The 14235-nt window shown below is 33.7% G+C and overlaps 1 protein-coding gene across 2 annotated transcripts in view; it reads left to right on the plus strand.

Moving 5' to 3' along the window:
- The first annotated feature begins 5181 nt into the window (after positions 1–5181).
- The window catches only part of LOC117113702 (CMP-N-acetylneuraminate-poly-alpha-2,8-sialyltransferase-like), an 11260-nt gene continuing 2206 nt past the window's right edge, over positions 5182–14235 (plus strand). The window contains exons 1-6 of one of the 2 annotated variants that reach the window (XM_033257123.1): positions 5182–5239; positions 5961–6081; positions 6600–6734; positions 7865–7951; positions 8999–9076; positions 13328–13936. In XM_033257123.1, coding sequence (XP_033113014.1) covers positions 6080–6081; positions 6600–6734; positions 7865–7951; positions 8999–9076; positions 13328–13936 — 911 coding nt within the window. In that variant the 5' untranslated portion in view covers positions 5182–5239; positions 5961–6079. The remainder of the gene's footprint in view (positions 5240–5960; positions 6082–6599; positions 6735–7864; positions 7952–8998; positions 9077–13327; positions 13937–14235) is intronic. The other variant, XM_033257124.1, reaches the window with a different exon arrangement.

The following is a 14235-nucleotide window of genomic DNA, read 5'->3' on the forward strand; positions in this document are numbered from 1 at the left end:
GAGGATTTAGATCTTATCACCGATGTGAAGACCACATCTTTACATTGAAAAGTTTTTTATCTTGCCGTTCCTTTGAAAATAAAACTACGTATCTTGCCTTCCTGGACTTCCGAAAAGCATTTGACAGTGTGTGGCGTGATGGTCTCCTTAAATCAGCCTGGGATGCAGGCATAGGAGGACAAATTTGGAGAATCATTAGTTCACTACATGACAACGTTAAATCTAAAGTAAAAATTGGGGAAAATATGACTAAGGAATTTCCAATTCATAAAGGCGTTAAACAAGGATGCGTGCTTTCTCCCATTTTATTTTCAATATTTATTAATGAATTTGTTAAACTTCTTCGTGAAAGCAACTTAGGTGTGAATATGAATGGTATTTGGATATGAGGGCTCTTTTGGGCTGACGATGTAGTTTTAATAGCTAATAGTGAAAATTAAATGAAAAAAATGTTAGAAATTGCAAGTAGATTTGCCAAGGAATGGAAGATAGGTTTTAATCATGAAAAATCCAATATTATGGTCGTTGGGAAAAGAATTAATAATAATAAAGAATGGAAATTAGGCAACAAGTTTATAAGTGAGGTAAACAGCTACAAATATTTACGCGTTTATATCTCTTCAAACCTAAGTGAGCATACTCAATATCAGCATGTAATTCAAAAGGGCAATCGTCTTATTGCTTATATTAAAGATATTATAGCTAATCTAAATAACATTAATCGTCTTTATTATGGAAATATTTTATGGAAGACTATTGCACTTCCATCAATAAATTATTCATGTAGCATTTGGTTTAACAAATCCAAGAAGGATATTGAAGATCTGGAGAAAGTATTAATTCAAATGGCCCGTTTTCTTTTAAAAGCCCCTCAGTATACACCCAAAGAGACTCTTTATCGAGACTTAGGATGGGTCCCCTTATCTCAAACACATGAAGTGACCAGAGTTAAATTGTTTAATCGCTTTATTAGCATGGAAAATTACAGGTGGCCTAATATAGTGCTTAAATGTATGCTTCAACTTGAATACGACTTTAATATCTTAAAATATAAATTTCTTATTAGTTGTGTAGATACTTTTGCAAAATGTCCTGATATTGATTTTTATAATCATGTTTTTGATTTTGATAATTTAATGTGTAATTCTTTCTCTGTCAATATTGTAGAATTGTATCAGAATGGTATAAATCAGAGTGGTCAAATTGCAAAAACCTTCATTAATTAATTATTCAAGACTTCAAGTTTCTCCTAAATTACAAAAAATATTTGTTGGACAAAACAAATTTTCTTGGGGCAAGCCTAAAATTTAAATTAAGATCTAATACACTACCCCTTGATTGTACAACGTGTAAATGGTCAAATGATGTTTCAGGCATTTGCACCCTATGTGAAAGTGGAGAAATTGAAGATGCCAAGCATTTTTTTTACTTATAATATCCCGCTTATAATATCGTTAGAAAACAACATTTAACAAATCTTGAAAATGACCTTCTACTCTGTAACGATTATGATACATGTACACTTTTTTCAACAACAAATGACGATATTAAACTTCAATATGTTTTAGGAGGAGATTAAGTTTTTATTTGTGATGAATCTACCTCTATTTTTGATAATTTCTGTAAAAAATACATCATGAATGCTTGGGAGAAACGCTCACAACTAAAAAATTCACAACAATAGTTTACTGTAAATGTATCGTTGCTTATCAAATTGTGTAATGTTAATTTTTATTTTATTTATTTTTTTTTTACCACAAGTGGACTGTACATCGTAGTCTTTATTCCTTAAAGTTTAGTAGGTCTACCTTGGTATTATCTTTTTGTTGTAAGACTTTTACATCTTTAGATTTTATATTTTGTAGGTTAGTTATTTTAAGCATTTACTTTACAGTTGACCTGTAAATATTTCTGAGTATGAAATGCAATGTGAAATGTGATCTCATCTAATTTCATATGTTATTTTTATACCTTTCTTTAATTTTGTAATATTATATACAGTCGATTGTTATTTATTTTGTTTGTTAAATTTTTCCCTTTTTTTTTTGTTTTTGTTTGTACGAACGCACCAATTTTCTATTGAGTGCCACCGATTCAAAGGTGTATGCTCAAATAAATAAATAAATAAACTGTGAACACAAGTCAATCAAACAGAAGTATGACGTCATACCCGTGAATTGGACTATCACGCTTGAGAGATTTTTTTCCCCATGAGAGGCAATCGTGGATTGGATGGATTTCATATTTTCTTATTTTCCGATAAAACTACCCAACCAATCATACTAAGTTTTATATCAGCTTCAAGCTTATTATATTCCCTCCTCGAATCCACTTGGGCCAATTCGAACAAAGCAATAGGCTGTGAGTGAGGGAGTAAGAAACGAGCTCAGAACAGTCAAAAACCTAAAATTTCTTGAAATTCCCTGTCTAAATCGGCGTGAGGAGCTGTTATAAATTGGTGTATTTTCCGACAAAACTGTAGGGATTTTTTTCATTTTTTCTTCACGAATTGGTAGATTAATATTTTTTACAACATAATCCACTTGGGCCATTACAAGAAAATCATAAATTTTGTACCAAAAATGTATTTTTGTGAAAAAAAATTCAGTTTTCTCCAATGGCTAAGGCGACCTTGAAGAGGAAATGATACAACGTTTCCATATGTGAAGACCAAATGTTGCTTTAATAAGCTTATTCTGTGTAGTTTCTAATTTGTTCAAAAAATTTGTACTGGCGTTAATACACTGACAGCCATGGATTAGAATAGGGACCAACACGCTGTTTAGCCAAATAGATTAAATATGAATGGAGATGACAAACCCCCCTGTCTTGTGCCTTTACGGATACCAATTTTTCTACTTAGGGAACCACCCCACTTCACCTTCACCGTCAAATTTGTGTACCAAGATAGTAAGCATCTCCACCATGGATCATCAATGTTGTCACCTAATTTTTCAAAAATGACATCATGTGGGATTGCATCAAACGCGCCCTCGGCGTCTAGAGAACACGAAAATACATTGCAACCTTTATTGATGCAGTAGCCGAAGACGTCATTGACAGTGGTGCCAGCCATGGCTGTTCCTCTACCATAAAACCAAATTGTAAAGGGTCAAATTCAAAATTACCATACGATTCATGAAAACCCAACTCGAACATTTTTGAAATGATACTAGAAACAATAATTGGCCTGTAGTTTTTAGGCTGTGATGGATCAATGTTTGGTTTTTTTAAGAATAGGTATGAGGTTACCTTCATGAAATTTAATGGGAACAATGCCCAATTGTAAACAAAAATTAAAAATACTAGCCAACACATCAGGTAATTTAGAGTTGATACTATGTTTCAAATGGTTTGCGGAAATTCGGTCAGGCAATTGGACTGATTTTGTATTAAGTAATGTAATTAGCTTTTAAATTGAGAATTTGTCAAAATTTGAACTGACGAAAACAGCCTGCTTTAAGGTCTGGGCTTTACACTTAATAAATTCTGTGGCCTGTTGAATTTTGTCCGACTTAAATTCGTTAACATCGAATTTGGTTTCATAGAAATCAGCTACATTCGAAAAATAATGGTTTTGGCCTGTTTTTTTTTGTTTTTTTTTTTGTTTTGGATAGGCAAGTTAGATGACAAAACAATTAAACCCCATGTAAATCATGATGGTGCAATGATTTTGGTTCTATACACCACTCTGTTATTGTGGTTTACTTTACTTTTTTTCCCTTTTTTTTAGTTATTTTTAGATAGTCTGTTCTTTTTTCAGTTCTTTGAATCTCTTTCGTTATTCCGCTATTTCAGTACGTTAACCTTGCATTTTCTGGGTGACGCTTACAGACCTAGTTTATTTTTGCCTTTTTAATCAACCTAGTATTATTATCATAATTATCATCATTATCATAATTATTAATGATTTATTATTTCGTTTTTTGTTAAAGGAATAGCCGGTCCATTATTATTCGACTCTTCTCCTCTGCTATCCTCTTCCCGGGAATTATTACAATAATGCTTGTATATATCACAAGTTCAAATCTAAAACTAGCTGCACACTTCACATCTAAATGCTACCATGTGTAAGTATACAACATTATATACACATTCATACACATAATTATAATTTTCAAGTCCCCTGTCTTTTAATGGATGTGCCACGTATGACAGTGATTAAGTTCACAGATTGGCATATCCTTGGCGCTCGTGAATAAATAAATGAAAGGAAAAAGATAATATTTTTTTAAATTTTACCATTTTGCAAAATGGTACAGCCCAAAAGTACAAGGTACACTTTTTAAGTTAATATATGACTACCTGAATGTGCTATTGTAAATTGACGCCATTTCAGGGATTTTTATGCTGCTATGTCAATATGTTCTTGAATAAAGCAGAAGTTTGAAACAGCGAAAATAAAATAAGAATTAAAATCTGTGTTACCAATATACTACAAAATCATACAAAAATTTAAATTTATACGGTTTTACTATTGAATAAAGCCAGTGAAATTATTTGATTATAAAATTAGTTGAATGATTTTTACTCTATTAATAGACGAGGACATATTTTGACCCATATTAAACCCTATTAAGATGACACTACTTTTATGTCCTATCACCAAAATAGAAAAAGACTCAATAACCATTTTGTTACAAACTAATTTAATTTTATTGTAGCTTGTTCTCAGGTCAATCGGTTAAAGATTGTGAAAATTTAATTAATGTATAACCGCATGCCAAAATTCACTAAGGAGAATATTATCCCTATTCAGGGAACATCCCTGGACCTTAAGGATCACATTTTGGTCGTCCCAAAGACGTGTTCCCTGAATAGGGGGTCACTCTATTAGCATACAATCGATCAAAGATAGCAATAGACAACATTAATGGTTCTTTTTTTCTAATTAACAGATATATGATTTGATTCTTTTCTTTGCTTAGACCTTTAACCTGAATTTAATGTTTATAAAAGTAAAAAATAATTTAGGCCTAAATTCCAGAAAACTTATATTTTCTCCCTGAATATAATTTGAATCTCATATCTTACCTTATTCTTAATGTACAAATACAGTATCACTTTAATAATTAGATGATATGGGCGTTTTAGCAGATTTTAACTCAGACAACATTTATTTTCATTCAATTTATATTAATTATTAATAAAGAAATCATCATTTGGCAGCACAGATGAGGTGCAAGGAATACAAGTCAATCGCATTCAATGTTACGAATCAATCATCGTCATCATATAGGTATATAACTTATTATATTTACAATATAAATTTGACAAACTCATGATTACTCGATCTGACGAGTTACAGTTCTACCGAGTTGTTGCTTGAGTATAGTGAATGTGTTATTTATCAGGCCTGGATCATCTGCATAGGACATGGAACATAATGTTTATGCCAATGTTACTGTTAATGTCAATGATAATTTCAATATCTATGTAAATAATCATGCTATTGGTAATGTTAATATTGTGCGCTTTATAAATCTTATTATTATTATTATTATTATTATTATTATTATTGAAATTTATCGTAAATGTTGCTAATTTTAATGTTGCTATTGTTTTTCTTTTAACTAATAAAGTGAATGATGCGAAAAATTTCCCACTCTAAACTAAGGAGAAAAAATAATTATTGATGAAAATAATTTATATATATATATATGTATATATATATATATATACATGTGTGTGTGTCTGTATAGTTGGCCTAATAAAAAAAATAATATTATTACCATAATTATAATGTAGTTGGTCTTTTGTGTATCCGAATAAATATTTAGTATTATTGTGTTTATGTTAAATTCCACTTCACGGAAAATGTATCCGAAATCATTAAAAAACACACAGTACTGTAAAAAAAGATTACAGTAAGTAACATGGTACATTAATTGTAAAATTTATTTGTATACATGTCATCAGCCGCAATTTTGAACTTTTACCTTTTTTGCAAAATGGTACAGCCCAGAGTACAAGAGGTTCTATTTTATCTATGGTACAAGTACGGTCGACTGCATAAATCCCAAAGGACGCAGCATATTGTTCGTAATCAAGAACCTATGAGAATACCACTGTTTCACTGATGTGAGTATCTGTGTTTCATAAGTATTGTGCAAAATTTATAAATCATTTTATTGTGTATCTTCCCTACGGCCAAAAGCTCTTATCATTGTCTTTAAATCTAGAATTCGAAAAATAATGGTTTTGGCCTGTTTTTTTATCTAGAATTCGAAAAATAATGGTTTTGGCCTGTTTTTTTATTTATTTATTTTTTTTTTTGATAGGCAAGTTTGATGACTAAACAATTAAACCACATGTAAATCATGATGGTGCAATGGTTTTGGTTCTCTACACCACTCTGTTTTTGTGGTTTACATTTTTTTATTTTTTTTCAAAGTTATTTTTAGATAGTCTGTTCTTTTTTCAGTTCTTTGAATCTCTTTCGTTATTCCGCTTTTTCATTACGTTCACCTTGCATTTTGTTTTACTAGGTGACGCTTACACACATGGTTTATTTTTGCCTTTTTAATCAACCTAGTATTAGGCCTATTATCATAATTATCATAATTATTAATGATTAATTATTTGGTTGTTTGTTAAAGGGAGAGACGGTCCATAATTCTTCGACTCTTATCCTCTGCTATCCTCTTTACGGGAATTATTACAATAATGCTTGTATATATCACAAGTTCAAATCTAAAACTAGCTGCACACTTCACTTCTAAAAGTTACCATGTGTAAGTATACAAAATTATATACACATTCATACACATAATTATAATTTTCACGTCCCCTGTCGTTTAATGGATGTGCCACGTATGACAGTGATTAAGTTCACTGATTGGCATATCTTGGCGCTCGTGAATAAAGAAATAAAATAAAAAAAGATAATAATTTTTTTAATTTTACCATTTTGCAAAATGGTACAGCCCTAAAGTACAACGTACACTGTTTGAGTATGTTATATGACTACCTGAATTTGCTATTGTAAATTGACGCATTTCAGTGATTTTATGCTGCTATGTCAATATGTTCTTGAATAAACCAGAAATGAATGATAACAAATAGTGTAAAAAAGCCGTTATAGCCATAAGCAAAAATTTGGAACAGCAAAAATATAATAAGAATTAAAATGTGTGTTACCAATATACTACAAAATCATACAAAAATTTAAATTAATACGGTTTTACTATTGAATAAAGCCAGTGAAATTATTTGATTATAAAAATAGTTGAATGATTTTTACTCTATTAATAGACGAGGACATATTTTGACCCATATTAAACCCTATTAAGATGACACTACTTTATGTCCTGTCACCAAAATAGAAAAAGACTCAATAACCATTTTGTTACAAACTAATTTAATTCTATTGTAGCTTGTTCTCAGGCCAATCGGTTAAAAATTGTGAAAATTTTATTAATTTATAACCGCATGTCAAAAGCCCCCACTAAGGAGAATATTATCCCTATTCAGGGAACATCCCTGGACCTTAAGGATCACATTTTTGGTCGTCCCAAAGACGTGTTCCCTGAATATGGGGTCACTCTATTAGCATACAATCGATCAAAGATAGCAATAGACAACATTAATGGTTCTTTTTTTCTAATTAACAGATATATGATTTGATTCTTTTCATTGCGTAGACCTTTAACCTGAATTTAATGTTTATAAAAGTAAAAAATAATTTAGGCCTAAATTCCAGAAAACTGATATTATCTCCCTGAATATAATTTGAATCTCATATCTTACCTTATTCTTAATGTACAATTACAGTATCACTTTAATAATTAGATGATATGGGCGGTTTAGGAGATTTTAACTCAGACAACATTTATTTTCATTCAATTTATATTAATTATTAAAGAAATCATCATTTGGCAGCGCAGATGAGGTGCAAGGAATACAAGTCAATCGCATTCAATGTTACGAATCAATCATCGTCATCATATAGGTATATAATTTATTATATTTGCAATATAAATTTTATGATTACTCGATCAGACGAGTTACAGTTCTACCGAGTTGTTGCTTGAGTATAGTGAATGTGTTAGTTATCAGGCCTGGATCATCTGCATAGGACATGGAACATTATGCTTATGCTAATGTTATTGTTAATGTCAATTATAATTTCAATATCTATGTAAATATTAATGCTATTGGTAATGTTAATGTTGTGCGCTTTATAAATCTTATTATTATTATTATTATTATTATTATTATTATTATTATTATTATTATTATTATTATTGCAATTTATCGTAAATATTGTTTTTCTTTTAACTAATAAACTTAATGATGAGAAAAATTTCCCACTCTAAACTAAGGAGAAAAAATAATTATTGATGAAAATAATTTGCCGAATATTATTGACTTATTGGCATTCTAAATCAACAGAGGGAATAGTGCGAATGAAGGCAGTTGGACCATTTTATAAACACAGATTTGTATAATTGTTTCACGACATTCTTTATTAGATACAGAAGCCCTAGAGTGGCAAATCAAGCTTGTGGGGTGGGGGAAGAAAGGGGTGGAAAGAGACCCTCATGCACTCTCCCAAAGCCCTGCAGCGGCCAAATAAATCACTAAACCCAAGTGTGAAGGTAAGATAATAATAATAATGGCGGGATGGCGCTATCCATTACAGGAATGTGTATCTTCCACTGTTGTTAGTAGGTAGTTGTCGCTATTACTAGTGACCAAATGAGCACCCTTCCCCCCGCCCGGAAACCAATATATTGATTTGCAGACCGTGTTATTTTTTGAAAGTTTTTAACATTATTTTCCCGCCTAATCTTACATTTTTTTTTTTGTAAATACTTAGTTATTATATTTCAATTATTTGTATAGATTTATATTAAAGGTGTTTATTGACATGCCTTGGACTTCGTATTCGTATAATATTCATATCGTGTCTATGTGTATTGTAACGTCATTTTATTGCCTAAATTGAATAAGTCAAATCAAATCAAAACAATATTGTAAACAAATTATTTTGTAGAAACTACTGGACGTCTAAACAGTTTAATGAGTCTGATAATTACGATTTCAACACTAGTTATTCAGCAATCAAGAAAGCGTAAGTAGAATTTTAAACATAGACAGATCTTTATTTTAGAACACTTTTGGGTAAACGGAGAAAAACGTAGTAAACCTGTGTAATATGATAACACGTATGGCGCTTCATTATTACCATCGATATATTGGCATAATATTTAGAATTGAAAAAGGGTTCAAAAATCGCTTATATTTTTCATTATATAAACGTAGTTAGATCAATTGAAAGTGTACAAGTTTTCTAGCTAACAAATTTATGTATTAACTAGAGGGCACTCTTTGAGTGGCACATCATAACTAGAGGGCACATCATAATTCTCCTCAGTATAAATTTCACCCGCATATTGTCCCCATTAAAAAAAATAAAAGAACAAGTAATCTCCATGGGATTAGAACCCGGAGCTAATAGTATGGAAAACACTCTTATAACCTCTACACCAAACTGTTTTCACATAATTACATTATTTTGAAATTAATGGTGATATGTTTGTTTACACTTTACCGACAAGCCCACCGCACACACACACACACACCCACCCACACACATACAGCAGACAGTTATACTTAATTTTTCGATCATTGTGTCCCTGACCTTTCAAAATTTAGTCACTTCCAGATCTTGGTTAAGGAACATTGTGGCCAAGTTTGACAAATTTCTCATAAAAACTGTTTCAGAAAATCATTAATTGTTGATTGTGGCCTTGACCTACCCTTCAACATTCAAATACTTTGAGATCTTTGGTCATGGAATATTGTGACTAAGTTTGACAAGTTCGTCATTATCTATCGGCTGAAGACAAAAATAAAAAAATAGTTTTTCGTTGATTGTGACCTTGACCTTTGACCCTGACCGTTCAAAATCTTATCAGACCAAGATCTTAGGTGAAGGAACATTGTAGCCAAATTTGACGAATTTCTAATAAAAGCTATGGGCTGTAGGCTGTTCACAACAAATATGCCGACAGGCGAATAAATAAATAAATAAGTAAATAAAATTATAAACAGGGTCTAAAACATAACCTCCTGCCAACTTCGTTGGCGGAGGTAATTAGATCTTTGGTCATGGAACATTGTGATAAAGTTTGACATGTTTGTAATTAAAACTATGGACTGTAGATAATAAATTTTAAAAAATAGTTTTTCGTTGATTGTGACCTTGACCTGACTACAGGTGAGCCCTCCCGACGGTTGTGTTTCATGGCCCGAAACCGATCATATGTAAACAGTAACATTAAACTCAGAATAAAGTGGTTTAAATGCAGCGCTTGGAGGTTTTGGAAAGTTTGGGTGCGCCCTCGGTGTTAAATCGAATATTCAATTTGGCCCTCCGACCGATTTTTATGCCAGGGGTGGCACCAGGATTTGCCCGACGGGAGGGCCGGGGTCCCCGACCGGGGGGGCCGATCCCCCAACGAGGGGTCAGATTTCCCCGACGAAAGCAAAGTGGCCGTGGTCGAGCTTCGATTAAAAGGTTCTAAATGTGGTCGTGGGGGCGAAGCCCCCGAAAATTTTGACAATTTTGGGGCTTCAAAGGCTTATTTAATCGATTTTATAGTCTACTAATATGTAGAAAATACATTTAAAAAAATGTATTTCTCCCTTACGAATTGTGCTTTTTTCCCCGACGGGGTGGGGGGTGGGGAGGGCCGACAGACAAATAAATAAATAAATATACAGGGGCAAAAACATAACCGCCTGCCAACTTCAAGTGGAGGTAATAACGTTAATACGATTATAAAGTTGCAGTTTACAATGCTAGTTGTTGACCTATTAGAATTTTATAAGTAACGTTGTTGCAACGTTTTGCTAACATTGTTTTCCTTATTAATTTGTTGCGTTTGCTAGCTGGGTTATGACCACTGGCACGAGATGAAAATGATAATACTAGACGCAGGGTTCCCAGAACGCCGCCCTCAGCGGCGAGTGCGAAGCACAACTCAGGGCCAAAAGTGGAACGTGAAATTTCGATATAATGGTTTCGTAGTCAGATTTGCGAGAAAAACTTCAGCTACCCGTATTTCTCGACTGAGACGTCAGTGGGAGCTGTAATTTGTATGGCAAGGAGATTGTGCAACCCTTAAGTGGTATTAAGGGAATTTACGCCCAGAAACCTTTTAGTTATTAATATTTTGGTTATAATAGAAAATATTCATTTTTGGTGACGTCACCCTCACAATAAAGCATGCATACGACATAAGCTAGATTACGTCACCTTTTCCTGGTAAGGCAAACCAGGGAGTTGTTATTTAACAACTCCCTGGGCAAACTTTCCCGGCGTGCTTTTTTCATGGATAAACAAACACCAACCACTGCTTTGCACATGGATGCCTTGCCCTAGCTAGTGCTACAAGAGCCGCATTTTTAGCATTGTATAATACGTAAACAAGGTACCTCTGCTACTGAATTCTGAATTATTCTTATTATTTGGGGGTTTTTTTTCTTATTTTAATTTATTTCTTTCGAAAGTGTACTTTCTATCACATAATTGCACTGTCTAGTTAGGCCTGGGCCTAGGCCTAGTCTTATTATGCCTCATCGTCCCCCGCCACACAGTACATCAGTAGCCCCAGCCCCTCCCCCTCCCCCACCATACAGTACAGACGTTTGCTAGGCAACAACGTGATCGCACCTTCCTTCCCAGGTGGTGTTCATGTAACATTGGCATATTGTTAGCTAACCAGTTTTGTGTATTTCTTTGTGAAAATGAGTACCGCGGCGTACTCATCTTCACAAAGCATTTGCATTCCCTCTTGGAAAGAGGGAACTCTGAAATAATTGTCTCCATATCTTCGCTAATTAAATTAATCACCGTAATTTAGCTTACACTTATGAATTAAGGGAGCACTTAAAATGTACAATAATCATTTCACTACCCAACAAACTCCGAATTAATTCATGCATTAGGCCTACATAATAGTTTCATCTTGCTGTACTATATACTCCAACATCACTGGCGCATGGTAACAACCAACTGACTGCAGACCATTTCCGGTCACACATTACTCTCCATAACACAGCATCCCCTGGTTCCGTCACCTCTGGATAAAGTAATGGTACCACAGAAGTTTATGATTGTTGATTCACTATGCAATAATTGATTAGCAATTCTATTTTGAGATTGTACTCGTTGAGACGTCTTCTTCCACACAAACTTGTATAATTTTTTTACGACATTCGTTATTAGATACAGAAGCCCTACTGTGGCAAATCCAGCTTGCGTGGTTGGGGAAGAGAGGAGTGGAAAGAGACCCTCCCTCTCCCAAAGCACTGCAGCAGCCAAATAAATCACTAAAACCAAATAAATAAATCACTAAAATAGTTTTACTAGTGATCAAATGAGGGTGTAACACTTAGCAACCAATACCCCCTCCCGTCCCCCGGCCCCGGGTGTTCACTTGCATACCAACCTTACGGGGGTGTGCAGCAGCTACTCCAAGACATGAGACACTTGCGCTACCTATTCTGTTGAAAATTATTTGGGACTTGAACTACCATTTACCAAAATCCAGTATCGGTTGAACTACTATTACGACCATGTAACCTAACGAATTAAACTTGTTCTGGTTCCCGATGGCGAATAAGACCGTAGTTATGTCCGTTCGCGATCTCTACTGTAGGTTTGGCACAGAGATTTTAGGGAAAAAAATCGTGTGAAGAATTAAATAAAATATTATCATATGAAAAATTATATAAAATTTGATGATACAGGACGGGGCAGGACACCTTAACTACCAATTTTACCTGGTATTTCCCACACTTGTGCTACCAAGTCCTCGCAAATATACCCTATACATGCTGAAACTCTTCCATAAGTTCCTACACTTGTGCTAACAAGTCCTCAAAAATACCCCCGTAAATGCGGCACCTGCCCGTATAGAAATAATTAAGAGTGAGCCCCCGGGGCCCCCGGCTCGGATTGTTTGCTAGACCGTGTTATTTTTGGAAAGTTTTCAACATTATTTTCCTTCCCGCCTAATCTTATAATTTATTTAATTTTGATTTGGTAAATACTTAATTATTATATTTTAATTATTGATATAGATTTAAGTTAAATTCTGTTAAAGGAGAGTATTTAACAGTGATTCAGTTTGCCTTTGACAATCCTTGGAATTCGTATTCTTTTAATATTCATTTCGTATCTATGTGTATGGCTATGGCCACTGGGACGAGATGAAAAGGATGATACTAGATAAAGTAATGGTATGGCACTACATGAGTTTTTTCTTTATTGTTGGTTTGCTATGCATTAATTGATTATCAATTCTATTTTTAGATTGTACTCGTTGAGACGTCTTCTTCCACACAAACTTGTCATTTTGATTGAAAATCAAACAATGAAAAAGAAGAAACTAATAACGAAACAACGAAGACAACGAATAAAATGGAGAAAAAAACAAGAACAATCAAGAGATGACTTTAAAGCGCTGTCAATTACTTTGATTCAAAATGCAAAATGGAAAGAAGTTCCAAAGATATATTCAACAGTTCCGAAAAAACGGTCTTGTGCAGTCATTGGAAATTCTGGCATCCTACTCAATAGCTCTTGTGGATGCGAAATCGATTCACATGAGTTTGTATTGCGTTCGAACATCGCGCCAATTTTAGGATTCGAAAAAGACGTTGGATACACACACGGCTTTGTTTCATTAAATCTTGAACTTTCACAGATTGCCACCTCTTGTTTAAAAAATTCATCGAATCCATGTTTTGAAGAAATGGTGAATAGGTTTAAAGTTTATGACCAATCAATAATCTGGCTCTCCAAACTTAGTGGTAAACCATCGAAGAAAACTTATCTTGGAGTATTATCGCAGCTGCAAAAACACAACATAAATCCAAAGATTGCATACCCTTTCACATCGATTGGAACACGTATTATAAGGTATTAGCGGTATATTATCGATAATATCTATCTAATATCGTAGAAGTGGTTTGGCGCAGTAGGAACGGTTTGGTTTCCCAACCTTAAGGTCGGGGTTTCAACCCCCCCCCCCCCAGCCGCTGTGCATTCCAACTTGTGGCCTTGGGCAAGGCACTTTATCTGCATTGTTTCTCTCCACTCAGGAGTATAAATGGGTACCTGGTAGGGTTAAATGCCAAAATGCGCTGATGTAGCTGTGTCTCTTATACACATCTAGATGTGTATAAGAGACAGAGTCTTAATATGCCTCATCGTCCCCC

The sequence above is a fragment of the Anneissia japonica genome, unplaced genomic scaffold (genome assembly GCF_011630105.1).
Source record: "Anneissia japonica isolate Jap-2015-1 unplaced genomic scaffold, ASM1163010v1 scaffold2576_len324117_cov159, whole genome shotgun sequence".
Classification (NCBI taxonomy): domain Eukaryota; kingdom Metazoa; phylum Echinodermata; class Crinoidea; order Comatulida; family Comatulidae; genus Anneissia; species Anneissia japonica.